The 13952-nt window shown below is 45.8% G+C and overlaps 1 protein-coding gene across 2 annotated transcripts in view; it reads right to left on the bottom strand.

Annotated features, from left to right (window-relative positions):
- Window positions 1-7726: 7726 nt before the first annotated feature.
- SCFD2 (sec1 family domain containing 2) overlaps window positions 7727-13952 on the bottom strand; it is a 502615-nt gene continuing 496389 nt past the window's right edge. For both annotated transcript variants that reach the window (XM_004460622.3, XM_023589439.3), the window contains one exon: window positions 7727-7982. In XM_004460622.3, coding sequence (XP_004460679.1) covers window positions 7872-7982 — 111 coding nt within the window. In that variant the 3' untranslated portion in view covers window positions 7727-7871. The remainder of the gene's footprint in view (window positions 7983-13952) is intronic.

The raw sequence follows: 13952 nt of genomic DNA, 5'->3' as shown, positions 1-13952 counted from the left end.
GACATCTGACTTGATCTTTATTGAAATGTTAACCTGCTGCCCTTTAGACAGTATTACTTAGTATCTTGAATTTATTGGGCCTGTTGAATCCGGCATTATGCTTTCCAGGGCTTATCACTTAAGTCTCGCAACAAACCAATGAGGTACATTCTATTATTATCCCCATTTAAAGATGAGAAAACATTCTTACAGAGCAAAGTTAAAGAACTTGCCAAAGGCCACAGCCTGTGAGCTTTGTTAATTGTAATGTGTATGCTGTTTTATATTCAAGAGTAGTATATACCCGATTTTTTCCTTCATGGTCCCCCAGGTAGATCTAAGACAAATGCCTGGCTATACATTTTATTCTATTAAGACATATCAGCAAAGCCTTGAAGGTATTACCAGCTTTACACAAGATTATTGCTTCTCCAAACGTGCTTTGTTTGGTAAACCTCCACTCTTAACTCCTGCTTTCAAAAAGTCCACTTTACTCCCACCTTAGTAGCCAATTGACCTGAGGCTGTCCCAGGAGCCCCTCCCAAGGAGCTTTTGCCACAAGTTTATATGCTAAATCTGCCAGGCCTCTCATCTGCTTCTCTGTGGGCCTGGGGCCTTTCATGCGAGCTAATTGAGCCACCCTCTTTATGGGCAAATAATCACACCTTATATTTGTTTGAGTAGTGTTTTCACATACCTGTTCTCATTTAATTCTCAGGATAACCCCAGGAGGGGGAAAGGGAAGTTATTACCGTTTTAGAGGTGAGAAAAACAGGCTCAGAGTTTTGAGTGAGGTCCTCAAGTCCACACAAAGGATCTGTACTGATGTCTTCTGACCATATTCGATATTCTTATTCCTTTATAACATTCCAGATAGAAAATAAGTGCTGCGCGTGTGGGGCGCAGGGCCTGAGTGAGCACTCCGGAGGCCCACCAGGGCATGGGGCCAGGCTTTCGAATCCGTTGTCCCACAGGATAAATATCCTGACTCGACTTGACAGGGCTTCTGGTGAACTCCCAAACTTCCCTTATATGGGGGGTAGGGGGATAATTTTCTATACTTCAAGCCTAACCTAACCTCTGAGAAGGATGTGAAGGTGCTAACATGAGATTCTAAAATCATCTCGCTTCAAAGGCAGTAGCAGGTATCTCCAACTTGATGCTATGCTTTTTTATTTCTATACATTCTACACAGTTGTAGTCATAACGTCCAGTGAGTGAGAGGTTAATCTTTATACGCGTCATCGTGGTCTTCTGCCCGTATTTGGGCAATAAAGAAGATAAAGTGTTCCCATGTGGGCTTTATCTTGCCAAGGTGCTGAGCAGGGCTGTCCTTCCGTTTCCTATTGGCACATGGCTTTCCCCATTTCTTTTCCATCTGCTCCACAAGTCCACAGACCTCTCAGGCAAGCCGCTCCTGCTCCCCTGCTGAGCTGCTCGCTGCACCCCCTGACCTCCTTGCCTCCCACACAAATGGTTGCCCCTCACCTCCCCACCCCTGCGCGGCACTCGGGCTCTCATACTTCATCTTAGACGTTCAGGGTAAGAGTTCTCAGCCCTCTCCTCCATGCAGAGAGAGAATGTGGTTTGCTCAAGGCCACTCTGGGAGGGAGGGGAGCAGGCAGAAAACCATCCCAGTCCCAGTTCTGTCCACTGGTCGCAGGCTGACTTGTCTATTTATTCTTCTAGAATACACCATGTGGTTTTCCCTTTTGTGGATTTAACTTCCTGTTGCATGGCTTTTGCTCCTCTTTCATTATGAGTAGCTCTTCATTTAATACCAGTTTTCTAACTTGCGACCCTCTTGCACCTGGGCAGGGGTCTCCTTCACCACCTGGGTAAGGGCAGACAGAAATATGCATGAGGGGAGTGGGGAAGGGAAAGGAATTAGCATCTGCTGAGCATTTCCACTGTGCCAGATTATACACGCTCTCCTTCAATCCTTTGAAGAGTTCTATTGAAAGATATTATCATTTCTCTTTCACAGATGAGGAAACTGAGGCTCAAAGGGAATGAATTCCCTGCCTAGGGTCAGCATAGGTAGTAACAATTATTGCTACTATTTATGAAAAGCCTATGTCTCAGGCACTGAATGAGATATTTGAAAGAACTGATTTATTTTCCTCAATAACCCCCCAATCCACCTCTAGCCGCCTTCTACCAATAAGGAAAAGGAAGGCTCAGCAGAATTAAGTAACTAGCTCAGCGACTACGTGGCAGACCGAGGACCCTGCCCTGGTCTGTCTGATGCCACAGCCCTCACCCTGGGCAGTCACCCACTGCTTCCCAACTTGCAGAGTCCCACCTCGGAACACCTCTGGTGTTCTCTCACAGGCCCTGGCCCTGGCCCAGGGTCTCTCCTCTGTTTTCCTGAATCTTTGTTTTGCTGCCGTGGGCTTGTGGCTCCTTGCTGGCCCCCCTGCCTCGCCGCCAGGGCTACATCTGCTGCAGTCGTTAGACGCTGCTCACTGGCCTCCAGTCCCGGCTCACTAATGAAGACATCCAGGCAGGGGCGGGAGCCTCAGCACAGCCCGCCTGTCTCAAACCGGATCCATGTCTGTCGTGCTGTCTGGCTTTCCAGTTTCCTCCCTGTCTCAAATCAAAACCACTCGAACGCTCTTCCAGCCTGCCTGGCGCTGCGTGCTGTGCAGAGGTGGCTAAACCCTCCCAGCCCTCCTGGGCTCCTCGCTGCCTGGCATTTCCAAGGTGGCTTTCAGCAGACACACCCATCCCAGCCAGCTCCTAACCCCGTTTAGGAGCTGTGGGTATATTCGCAGAAATTCCCACTATTTAGTGGGAAAAAAAAAAAAAAAACCCGAGATTTTGATATTCATTTTACACCTTAATTGTGAGAAAACCATTGTGTTTTCTGGTCATAGAACAAGGTGGTGGGTGAATCCCTCCCAAATGAGCTGTGCAGAGGGACTATTACTGGGTGTGGGAAAATGCTGCTCAGCAGTCTCTGAGGGTAACTCAAGTCCCTCGGGAAATGGCCCAGAAGGAATTGTAGGGCTTGTTCCAGTTATAATAAATAATCCAGGAAAGCTAGCATTTCCTGCGCTGCCTTAAGGGTCTAAAGAGAGAAGTTTCCAGAAAGTTCTTACTGTCCTAGTTATTGTCCTAAATTCAGTGATAGGAGACTTAGTAAGTGTTATTACAGATAATTTTAAGACCCCAACCACCACCCTCCATGCCCCTTTCCCAAATACCCAAATAAGCTGCCTCAGGTTTTACCTTTTTAAATTTCTTTGAAAACGGAGATGCAGTTTCTTGAACTGGGACTGTAGACAACATTTGTAATACTGTATTATTTGTTCTTAAGATTTTGTTTCTGGTAACCGGGATAAACATAAATAATGGTGGTCTTGGGGAGAGCTTGATGGCATTCTTTGTTAATGGGATACATTGTAACAGAGGAGGCTGTGGTGTAAAGAGCTCCATCTCTTTTTGCCCTGGCTCTCTGGGGACCACATTTGGCTGCTGTGGCTCCCAGCACTCCCAGACACTTTGCTGTGCCCGCTATGTTTGCGGGAAAGAGGACTCCAGAAGGAGGGTTTACAAAGGCAGAAGTCAATTGCTACAAAGTATTTACACCTCTATCAATTGTGTTTATAAAGAACAGCCTGTGAGGTCCTTGGCAGAAAGTTTGCATTTGTATGTGCTTGTTTTGGCTCTGACAAGGCAGGGTGTAAGTGTTAAAACACTCATGCCCAGGCCCGAGAGAGGAGAAACCATGGCTAACCAACTCAGCTCAGCCTTTTAGGTCACCTCCAAGTGGCTGACATCTGGTGGGGAGAAAAAAAAAATCTCTTTAGAATTGCTACATTTAGATGAGGTCGAAATGGTAAATCAGAGTGTCAGTCTTGGATTCTGCACAGCTACTTTGTGGGTAACATTTGTGATGGAGAAAGTTCTTTTACAGACATATGGCCCCTGCATGAGCAATCCTCAGACACTTAGTACCAATAATAGTGACTGAAATCGGCTGTTAGCGAGCTTGCCATGTGCCATGGTCTAAGGGCTTTACAATATTAACTCCTTGAATTTTCACAATGACCTTGTGTGGTAGGTATATCATTATCCAATTTCATAGCCACCTGAGACCAGGAGAAGTGAACTCCTTTGTGGAAGATGTGGCACTTAACCCAGGCCATGGAATCAGGCCTCCAGACACTGCATCTGACCTCTGGGCCGAACATCTTAGAAGTATATGGGCCAAAGTCATTATTCCTCTTCCATATTCTGATCGCCTTGTGGACTGCAAGAATGCCTTCAAATGTTCTCTTCCCTTGATATTATTTTTTTGTTGATACTCTGCCATCATTTTGTGTGGCAACTTCCTTGGTGCCCTCTGCAGTAAAAGCCCACATTCACCGAATGCTATGGGTTAGGCGCTGTGTTAGGGATGGCTTCCGTCTCATATCATTCTTCTGATAAGCTTAGGTACCATTACTATCTGAATTTTATAGATGCAGACACTGAGGCTTGGAGAGATTCATACTGCTCTGAGCTGGGACTCTGTGATGGTTAATGTCATGTGTCAACTTGGCTATGGTGTCCAGTTGTTTTGATCAAGCAAGCACTGGCCTGATTGTTACTTTGAGAGCATTTTAGAGATAGATTTATATCATCAGTCAGTTAACTGCATCTACAGCTGATTGCATCTACTATCAACAAAGGAGACTGCCATCTGCAATAAAGGGAATCTCTTTTTTATTTTATTTTATTTTATTTTTTTAAAAAAATATTACATTCAAAAAATATGAGGTCCCATTCAACCCCACCGCCCCCAACCCCCACTCCCCCCACAGCAACACTCTCTCCCACCATCATGACACATCCACTGTACCTGGCAAGCACATCTCTGAGCATCACTGCACCCCATAGTCAACAGTCCACATCATAGCCCACACTCTCCCACGTTCCATCCAGTGGGCCCTGGGGGGATCCACAATGTCCCATAATTGTCTGTGAAGCACCACCCAGGACAACTCCACATCCCGAAAACGCCTCCCCATCTCATCTCTTCCTCCCATTCCCCGCACCCAGCAGCCACCATGGCCACCCTTCCTACACCAATGCCACATTTTCTCTGTGGACATTGGATTGGTTGTGTCCATTGCACATCTATGTCAAGTGGGGGCTTAGATTCCACATGGATACTGGATACACTCCTCCTGCTTTCAGTTGTAGGCACTCCAGGCTCCATGGTGTGGTGGTTGACCTTCTTCAACTCCATGTTAGCTGAGTGGGGTAAGTCCAGTAAATCAGAGTGTAGGAGCTGAAGTCTGTTGAGGCTCTGGGCCTGGGTATCATATTGTCAGTCCAGAGATTCAAATCAAAGGGAATCTCTTCATCCAATCGGTTGGAAGTCTAAAAACAGAAACCAAGGATTTCCAAAGTAGAATTTCTGCCTTTTCCTTAGCCCACTTGCCAGTTTCTCTTGGAGAATACAACTTCACCTTCACTGGGGTTTCCAACTTGCAGCCTGCCCTATAGAATCTGGACTTGACAATTGCTACGGTTGCATGAGCCAGTTCCTATATATATATATATGCCCTATTGGTTCTGTTTCTCTGTAGAACCCTGACTAATACGGGCTTAAATCCAGAGAAGACTTCAGAGCCTTGTTGTAACCACTGATCCTTTTGCATAGGAGAGCTTGATCTGTTTCTCCCCCCTTCCCTCCCTCTCCTGTGGCAAAGAGTACAAGAACAAGTCAGACCAGAGAAGCCCAGGAGGCTCAGTCATGGTCACAGTGCTCCATTTCCTGAGTTCCCTCCTTTTTCAAGGTCCTTTGAAGAATTTACACCAGGTTTCCATTATTCTTCTGCTTTTTAATCAAGGAGCAGTACTCTTTGCTGGGCTTCCTACCTTCTTGTTTAAAACCAAACTCTGGTTATTCTAAGCTTCTTCTAGCTCACCTTTTCTCCAAACCTTTTTCTCCACCTCCCAATTGTCTGCCAGTTTCTCCAGCCAGTGACCACACAGATGAAAAGAGATGATTAAAAATCATATTTTTTTTTGACATTTCCCCCCACCACTGCTCAGAGACTGCCCCCAGCTATATATAATATAGTATTGACAGCATTTTGGGGGCATAATAAATGCTTAATGATAACCTTTACGATCAGTAACATCCTTCTTTTTTCATTTGAGATTAGAAGCTTTTGAATAATCTTTTTTAAAATTAAAAACTATCTTATAAAAATACTATTAAAGTCACAAAAGTAATAGGCAAATATGTGTTTCCTGCGAAAACAAAAATTCAAACAATACAGGAAGTATACAGAGGGTGCAACTACTCCTATTCTTAGCCCTTCCCTTAGGTAATCACTTGTTAGCAGTTTAGTTTCTATCCTCCCAGAAAGTTTCCTTTGCATAAATACATATGGTTTAAAATTTAACTCTGAGTAGATATTCATGTAGGGACCCAGTGGCAGGAAAAGCCCCAGTTGACCATTCTGGGAATGCCAGAGAATCGGGGATGTGCCTGGCAGGTTTGCCACCATGTCCCTGAGTCTAGCAGAGTGTCTGGAATGTGGCAGATGCTTGCTCAATATTTGCTGAATAAATGAATAAGTGAATGAATACACATTTGAGTCACATAACAGGATATGTCTTACATTTTTTTTTTTTTTATAAAATAGTAATCTTCTCTGCTTTAATTATAATTTCTTTTGGGCTATTGTAATTTTCTTCCTTCTTCAAATTCAAGACTTCTAGAATAGAATAAAAAAGTGTCTATCTAAGGTCCCCCATAATTAAGTACCTTGAAAGAACTGGTATTAGGTGGAAAACATACTAGGGCAAGAAAAAAAATGCCTGTGTCTATAAAAATCCTGTTTTGATAACATCTCATAATGATTTCCAACTTCACAATTTTTTTCCCCATAAAATGACAGTGTTTTGTATAGAGAACTAAAATCAGAGACACAAGTATTTTGGTTTTCATTCTGTTCCCTCCACCTGTTTAAGCCACAATAGAATCTGTTTTCAGTTTTATCTCTTTACAAACATCTTTTCGGGATGCCAGAGATTTCCTCCAACCATATAGCTACAAGTGTGTGGGTCTCAAGCAGCTCATTTTTCCCAGAGTTTTCATATAATTTTGCTACATGGATCTAGTTTTTTTCTGCTAAGGCCAGAAGGAAAATTGGAACTTACAGAAAAGAAAGCTAAAATCAAAGGTCAGTGAGGCGTTGGGGTTACAATCTAGACTGCCAGGGACCAGCTCTCTGGTATTGGGGCCTTTGGGAAGGGAGGAAATCTTTTATAAGCAAAGACAGCCCCCCCAATCAGCCTCTCTCTCTCACTCCTCTTCCAAACAGGCTGGCAGCCCCGCCCCTTGAGCAGGATGGAACAATGCAGCCCTTTGTTAAGGCTGGATGATTTACAAATGGACAGACTACCAGCGCTGCCCTGGCTGCTACCCTCCCCCTTCCCTTTCAGAAATGTTTCAGATCTAGGGTGAAACAAAGCCCGAGACCCTATTTGCAGTGTTCCCTCCCTGGTTAGATAACCTTAAGGAAAACCAAACTTTCCTCACACTCATAATTCTAAAGCATGTCTGGCCTCTCCTTGAGCAATTTCAAATCAGAAGACTTGTAATCTACCAACACTCATCGAAAGTTAATTATTTAGAATCAATGAGCTTGCGGGTGGAGTCAGGAAGATCACAAATGGAAGGTTAAGGATAAATGGGAATTAACACTAATTTAGGCTAGCCAAAAGTCAGTTTGACACCTTTCGAATAATGAAAATTTTTTATTTTGAGGAATCACGGCAATCCAAGCAAAGCACCTCTGTGTCTGGTTATCAAGATCCTTCAGGAAGAATTCAATCATACCCACAATTAGTAACCGGGACACTTCGGTTTCAGAGGGTGGGTCTTATCTCCTTAGCAGATGCTCAGAAGCCAAGGTCTGGATGCAGCCGGGCCCGGCAAACAGCAGCTCAGGAATGTTAAGTGGTTTCAGGAGTCGTGTGGACAGCACAATCGCCTAAGAGCAGGGGGCGGGGGCAAACACAGGCAGGCCATTAGGGAAGCCAATACCAGGTACTTAGAGAATGAGAAATAAAAATGTAAAGAATTTCTTTGGGGGAAGGTATGGAGGGGGTTCTGAGGCAGGCTGAATGCCACTCGGCCTTGGTGCTCCGGGTAGAGGGGCTTCCTGGTGGCGGGGAAGCTGTCAGGGTGGGAGAGGGTGGTCTGTGAGACATTTGGGCTGTGTCACCTGGACCTACAGCCAACGAGGCACTAAGAACGGCAGAAACTGACACTGGTTGCACTGGAGAGGCTGAGCCCAGCCACTGCCTTGTTGCTGAATCGAATCTGAGCATACCGAGGCTTTCTGGTTCAGTTATTTGCCCTCAGTCTCCAGGTTTCTTCCTTTTCCAGGGAGCCTCCGGAGAAAGAACTCCCAGGAGGTGGCTGTTGATGATGACGATGGCAGTTAATATTTATTAGTTCTTACTGATGTGCCAGGCACTGAGGATGATTTCATTATTTCCATATTTAAGCCTCATAACAACCTTATGAAATTGGAACATTTACTCCTATTTTCAAATGAGGAAAATAGAGTACAAAAGAGTTATATAACTTGCCCAAGGACGGTCACAGTGATTGAGCCAAGGCTTCCACTCAGGCAGGCCGGCTCCTGTGTCCCAGTGCCTCTCTAGTCACTTTTCTACCAACAACGGCTCTGGGCACAGCTGCCTGACCTCTCTGGTCCACCCTGGACCTTTGGAGTCTCTGACCAGAAGCTGTGGTGACATATCCTGCTTCCCTTCATCTGGACCTCCATTCTGGGCACATTTCTCTCTGCGACACCAGAAGGGTTTGTTTCCCACGGTTGGGCTGGGAGCCTGGTGTGCCCTGTAAGGGCCTAGTGAGGTTTTACACAGCAGGTATTTTACACCCGCTATATGAGGAGGACTGTGGGAAATGGGGCAGGAAGTACCAGAGTCAAAATTTCACAGCCCAGCAAGAGAGGGAAACTGATTCTATGGAGATCCATCTGGCTCTGCTCTCTGGCGCGGTCTAAGTTGGCACAGCACATTAGTGCTACTTATTTGAACAAAGCCGTCCCAGGTATAACCCAACAAATTAATTAATCAGCTCCCATTCCAACTAGCCCCTTAGTCAAAAACAAAGAACCCACGCTCCAATGTGGAAGAAACACAGATGGGGGAGAAGGAAGTATTTGATAGTGTTTCTTGTTAAAGAAATGAGGACTATTAGAATGCCTTCTTTTTAAAAAAGCATTGTTTGCAAGCATTGTTCTTACAAGGAATATATCTTAAAAATATACGGTTAATGTTAGCAATGTCATCTTTTTGGCAGAAAAAGTTCACTGAAACTCGTGCTACACATTGTTCCTTGAAAGCCATGGAATGAGAGTTTGAGGCCAGTGCATAAATTGTCCCCTTCTCATCCTGAATAGGTGGCTCTTGAGAGGGTCTCTACTTATTCCAGACCTCCTCCACCGAACCTAATAGGTGATCGAGAATGCTGGTTCCCAGGCCAGGCTGTACACTCAGCTAGCCCCGCAGCCGTCCCAGTTCCACAGCTGATTGGCAAGATGCCCTTGGGAAAGTCTCTACATTTGGAGCCTCACTCATGACATCTGTCACGGAAGGGAAATAACAGCCCCAGGATTGTAGCATCATAGGCCGGAGCACATAAGGCCACGTATGCAGGGCAGAGAGGTGCTGAGCAATCGTCAGCAGCTGTTTTACTGTGGTTTTGTGATTGGGTCATGGGCCTCCTTTTGAATCTTATGTAAACTAAGGACTCTCTAGAGAAATACATATATAGCCATATAGATTTTAAATATAATTATAGGGGAGGCCCACAGACTCCCTACGGGTCACAGACTGCAAGAACGCCTTATTCAGATATTTTTAAAGATGTACCCCAAGTCAAAAATCCTTTGCACACTTTTTTGGAATTAAACTCATCTGAGCTGGTGGTAGTTAATTTACCAAAGGCCCTTCTCTGCTTTTGATTTGCCACTGCCTCCATTTCCAGGGCAAACACGGTGGATTCCTCCCTGGCTGAGGTGAGGGCAAGCTTGAGGGCTAGCGTGAGTCTCGGGATGCTCAAGTCTTTCTGGCAGGTATGAGGCACTTGGGAAGGAAAGGCAATCTGAAATCAAAAGCATATCCTGGCTGACTGGGAGTCTGGTGGGGAGGAAACCAGGGCTCCTGACAGCCACGGAGCTAAGCCCCTCCAGCAGCCTGCAGGGTCCCCCGTGGGTGCTCTACCCCAGCTGCAGGGCTGCCCTGATCTCCCAGGCAAACAAGTCCTCTTAGCTCTCCCCTTCTGCAGGCCATCTCCATCCACAAGCTGAGGGTTTCAGAATTTTCCTCTTCTATTTTGGTGGAAATGAGGTAGCAGGGCAGTCTAGGATTTAGATTGCATATCCCTCTCATTTCTGACATTGAGAGTCGGAAAGGGGCAGGAGATGAGTGCCTCCACCCCACCCCTGTCCATTTTTCTTCTGGGAGCTTCTTCCCAGTAAAAGTACGGAGCATATGCACAAGTACCAACATGTACATTTACCCACTGGATGAATTGTTTTTTGTTTGTATCACTTTATATTTCTTTCCTTATAAAACACAGCAGTTTATAAACATGGCATGTGAACAGCACCTCGCCCACTGTGGCTGACTTGTCTAGCCGTCCCAGGCTCTTGATGGTGGAATAATGTTGTAGCCTAAGAGTTTTGCTTTTTTTTGGGGGGGTGGGGTGGGGTATGTAACAGGAAGTCTGCTTAAACTGACTCCAGGGAAGGGACATGCAGTTTCATCGCTGTCCTATCTACCCTTAGCCAGGTATATGCGAGGCACTCTCCACCCCCACTAGCGCATGTTTTGCAAGTACTCATACACCTGTGTTAAACATAAAAGGTGTGTATCGTCAAATCAATGGGACAGTAAATTAACTAGATGGACACGATTGCTCCTTACTGGAAAACTAATTGTGAACCATTTGACCTCCTTTCAGAGGTCAGTGTGCTGTGCTTTTAAGACTCTCCAAGGGTGAGATTTTAGGTCATCTATTTGCCTTTGTCCTTTTTTTTTTTCTAAGTCACTAACTCCTCTCCCTGGGGTTTCCCATCAATTTTAGAACAACCTTCCATAGCCTCAATAACAGAGTCCAAAGAATTCAGCACCATCAGCCCATACACTGGGCTTTTGGCATGGCTGACAGACTATGGACAGGGTCACCTCCACTGAGCTGGGACTTAGAGACCAGGCGCCTTGTACGTAAGTAAACAAGCAGGTGTTTACACAGCATATCAGCCTGAGGCTCCCCGAGGGCCGAACCAGAGGGTCCTCGGGCCTGCCCTGCTGAGGGGTGAAAAGAAACAGACAGAAAACGGAGGCAGCTCATGGATGAAGTAGGTTCAGAGTTCTTGGAGGAAGGGAGAAAGCAGGACCGAGACCAAGGATTCCTGCCGGATCCTGCAGTGGTGAAGAGCAGAGGCTCAGGAGGGCCTAGTCTGAGGTGGACCTCAGCTGGGACACTCACCGGGTGGGTGACCCGGGAACAGCTGCTTAACCTCTTTAAGCCTTATTGCTTCACCTGTAGAGTGGAAATAATGCTACCCACACCACGTGTTTATCATGCCTATTACATATGTTAACATGTATGTAAAATAGTTGACACAATGATAGGCCCCAGAGGGGCTTAAAATGGGAGCTGCGAGTGTCATCATCATCATACGTTGCTGCACTCCTCTATGACACGCCCAGCAGCTGCTGGCGGCTGACGCGAGGGAGGGGGGCAGCTGCCGGAGCCATCTTCCCCCAGTGTAAATCTGATCCTGTCAGTCAGTGGCTGAAAACCCAGGCTACCTCCACCGCCCTTGGATAAGCCCAACCCTCTTAGAAGACATTCTGGGGTTTTAGGATCCCATGACTGCTCACCACCTCACACCAGGCCCCTTGTCACCACGCCCACCTCTGCCCCCAGGTCCACATTCCAGCCACCCTAAACTATTTGCAGGTGTGCAACTGGAACTTTGGAGAATGCTCCCTGGTCTGGACTATGGGTTCCCCCATTCTTTGAAGACTTCTCACTCTCTCTTTACCAATCTGCTCAGGCAGCATCATCTCCAGGAAGCCTTCCAGACCACTCCTCCTTGGAGATGGAGTGTGTCCTCCTAGCTGCTTATATCACACTGCATTCCTTGTTTCCTTAACTCAGTCTTTTCATTGTTTCTTAGCACAGTGCCTGGTAAAGAGCAAGTCTTTGATGGAGTGAGCGAAGGACTGAGCAAGTAAATGAACAAGAACAAAAAGACAAGAAGGCAGTGAGATTAGCAATGGTGAGCAGGAAGTTTTTCATTAAAGGAGGTGCTAGTAAAAGATAGTCAGATAGGTCTGGGTAAATGTGTTTCAAACCAACTCAGTTAAAAACTTTGTTTAAAGTTTCTCTTTTGAAGAGCAAGCAGGATCATATTGCTCACATTTTATATACAATATAATAGTTGATCTTTTGAAGCGATTTTACTTCTTAGGCATCTTCTGGCATTCAGACTGCATTTGAGCATTTTCAGGATTTTTTTAGCCCATTCATCTGAGGGTGCATTATTTGGCTAAAATAGTCCTTAAAATGGTAAAAACTATGCCAAATGGGGGGAAAAATCAGAAAGAGACCCAAAAATGAAAAAAAAAATGATCAAACGAGTCTGAAATTGGCCTAACAGATACGAAATTGAAATTTTTATACAGTCCTCCTAGAAAGTGTGATAGTATGCAAATTCAAATTAGAGAATTCCTTCCAGAGAATTGGCCCCTTCTTAGGCAACCGAGGGCACTGATGAAAGTTACCATGGGGGAATCTCAGCGGTGGCCCACCATATGGCTCATTTTCTCTGCATTTTCTATTCCTCTCTCTCCTCTTCTCAGGGTCCTTCTCCTTTCTTCTTCTCTATTTTTTTTCTCCTGCATGTCATTCTGGGTTCATCCTGGCCCATAGACTCCTGACCACCCCACTTTCACCCACCCACAGCTGAGTGAGACCCTGCAGGGGCAGCAATCCTTTCTCAAGCCGGAGGATGACGGGGCTGCTGAGAGCTCCCAGGGGTGCTGAGAGACCTGGCTGCCCGCCCACCCACCCCAACGCCTTCTGCAAGAGCCGGGGAGGAGAGAATCTTTGCTGACTGTAGACAGATTTTATACCTAAACACCGGGAACAGGATATTTAATTGAGACAAAAAATGTTTGAAGAGCCTGAATTACACTGTAGCTGCAGGGCAACTCTAATTTAGGTGTCAGCAAGTCTTGCTAACTGCTAACAGTTCCATCCTGGACTATTTGAAGATGTAGTTCATTCATCAACAATGGGCTTCTGGGGCTTGGGGGAAATATGAAATAAAAAGCATATCCTGGCTGACTGGGAGTCAGGCGGAGAGAAAACCAGGGCTCCCCAACAGCCACGGAACTAAGCCCCTTAGGCAGCCAGCGGGGCTCCCGTGGGTGCTCGACCCCAGCTGCAGGAGGGACTTTCAGCTGTTGTTGTCAGGGTTGCTCTGAACTTCCACCAGCAGCCCAGCCATGGACAGCAAGAGTCTTCTTGACTTTCCTCTTTTCCAGGCTGTCTCTGTAATTTGTAGGTTTCAAAATCTTCCTGCTTAGTTTCTCCTGAACACAGAAGCAGCAGGGCAGAGTAGGATTTAGATTTCATATCCCTTCTGAGTTCTACACCGAGAGTGGGAAAGAAGAGGCGATGAATGCCCTCCCCCTTCCATTTTTCTTCTGGAGGTTCTTAAAAGTAAGCAACAGATGCACAGGCACCGGCATGCATATTCACCCATTTGATGAATTGATTTTTGAGCACACACCATGTTCGAGGCACCATCCATCCCCATGAGTGCATGTTTGCACACATACACACACATACACCTGTGTTAAACATAAGGTGTGTATCAATAAACCAGTGGGGCAGTAGATTAAATGGA

The sequence above is a fragment of the Dasypus novemcinctus genome, chromosome 1 (assembly GCF_030445035.2).
Source record: "Dasypus novemcinctus isolate mDasNov1 chromosome 1, mDasNov1.1.hap2, whole genome shotgun sequence".
Lineage (NCBI taxonomy): Eukaryota > Metazoa > Chordata > Mammalia > Cingulata > Dasypodidae > Dasypus > Dasypus novemcinctus.
This window is presented reverse-complemented; position numbering and strand designations above follow the sequence as displayed.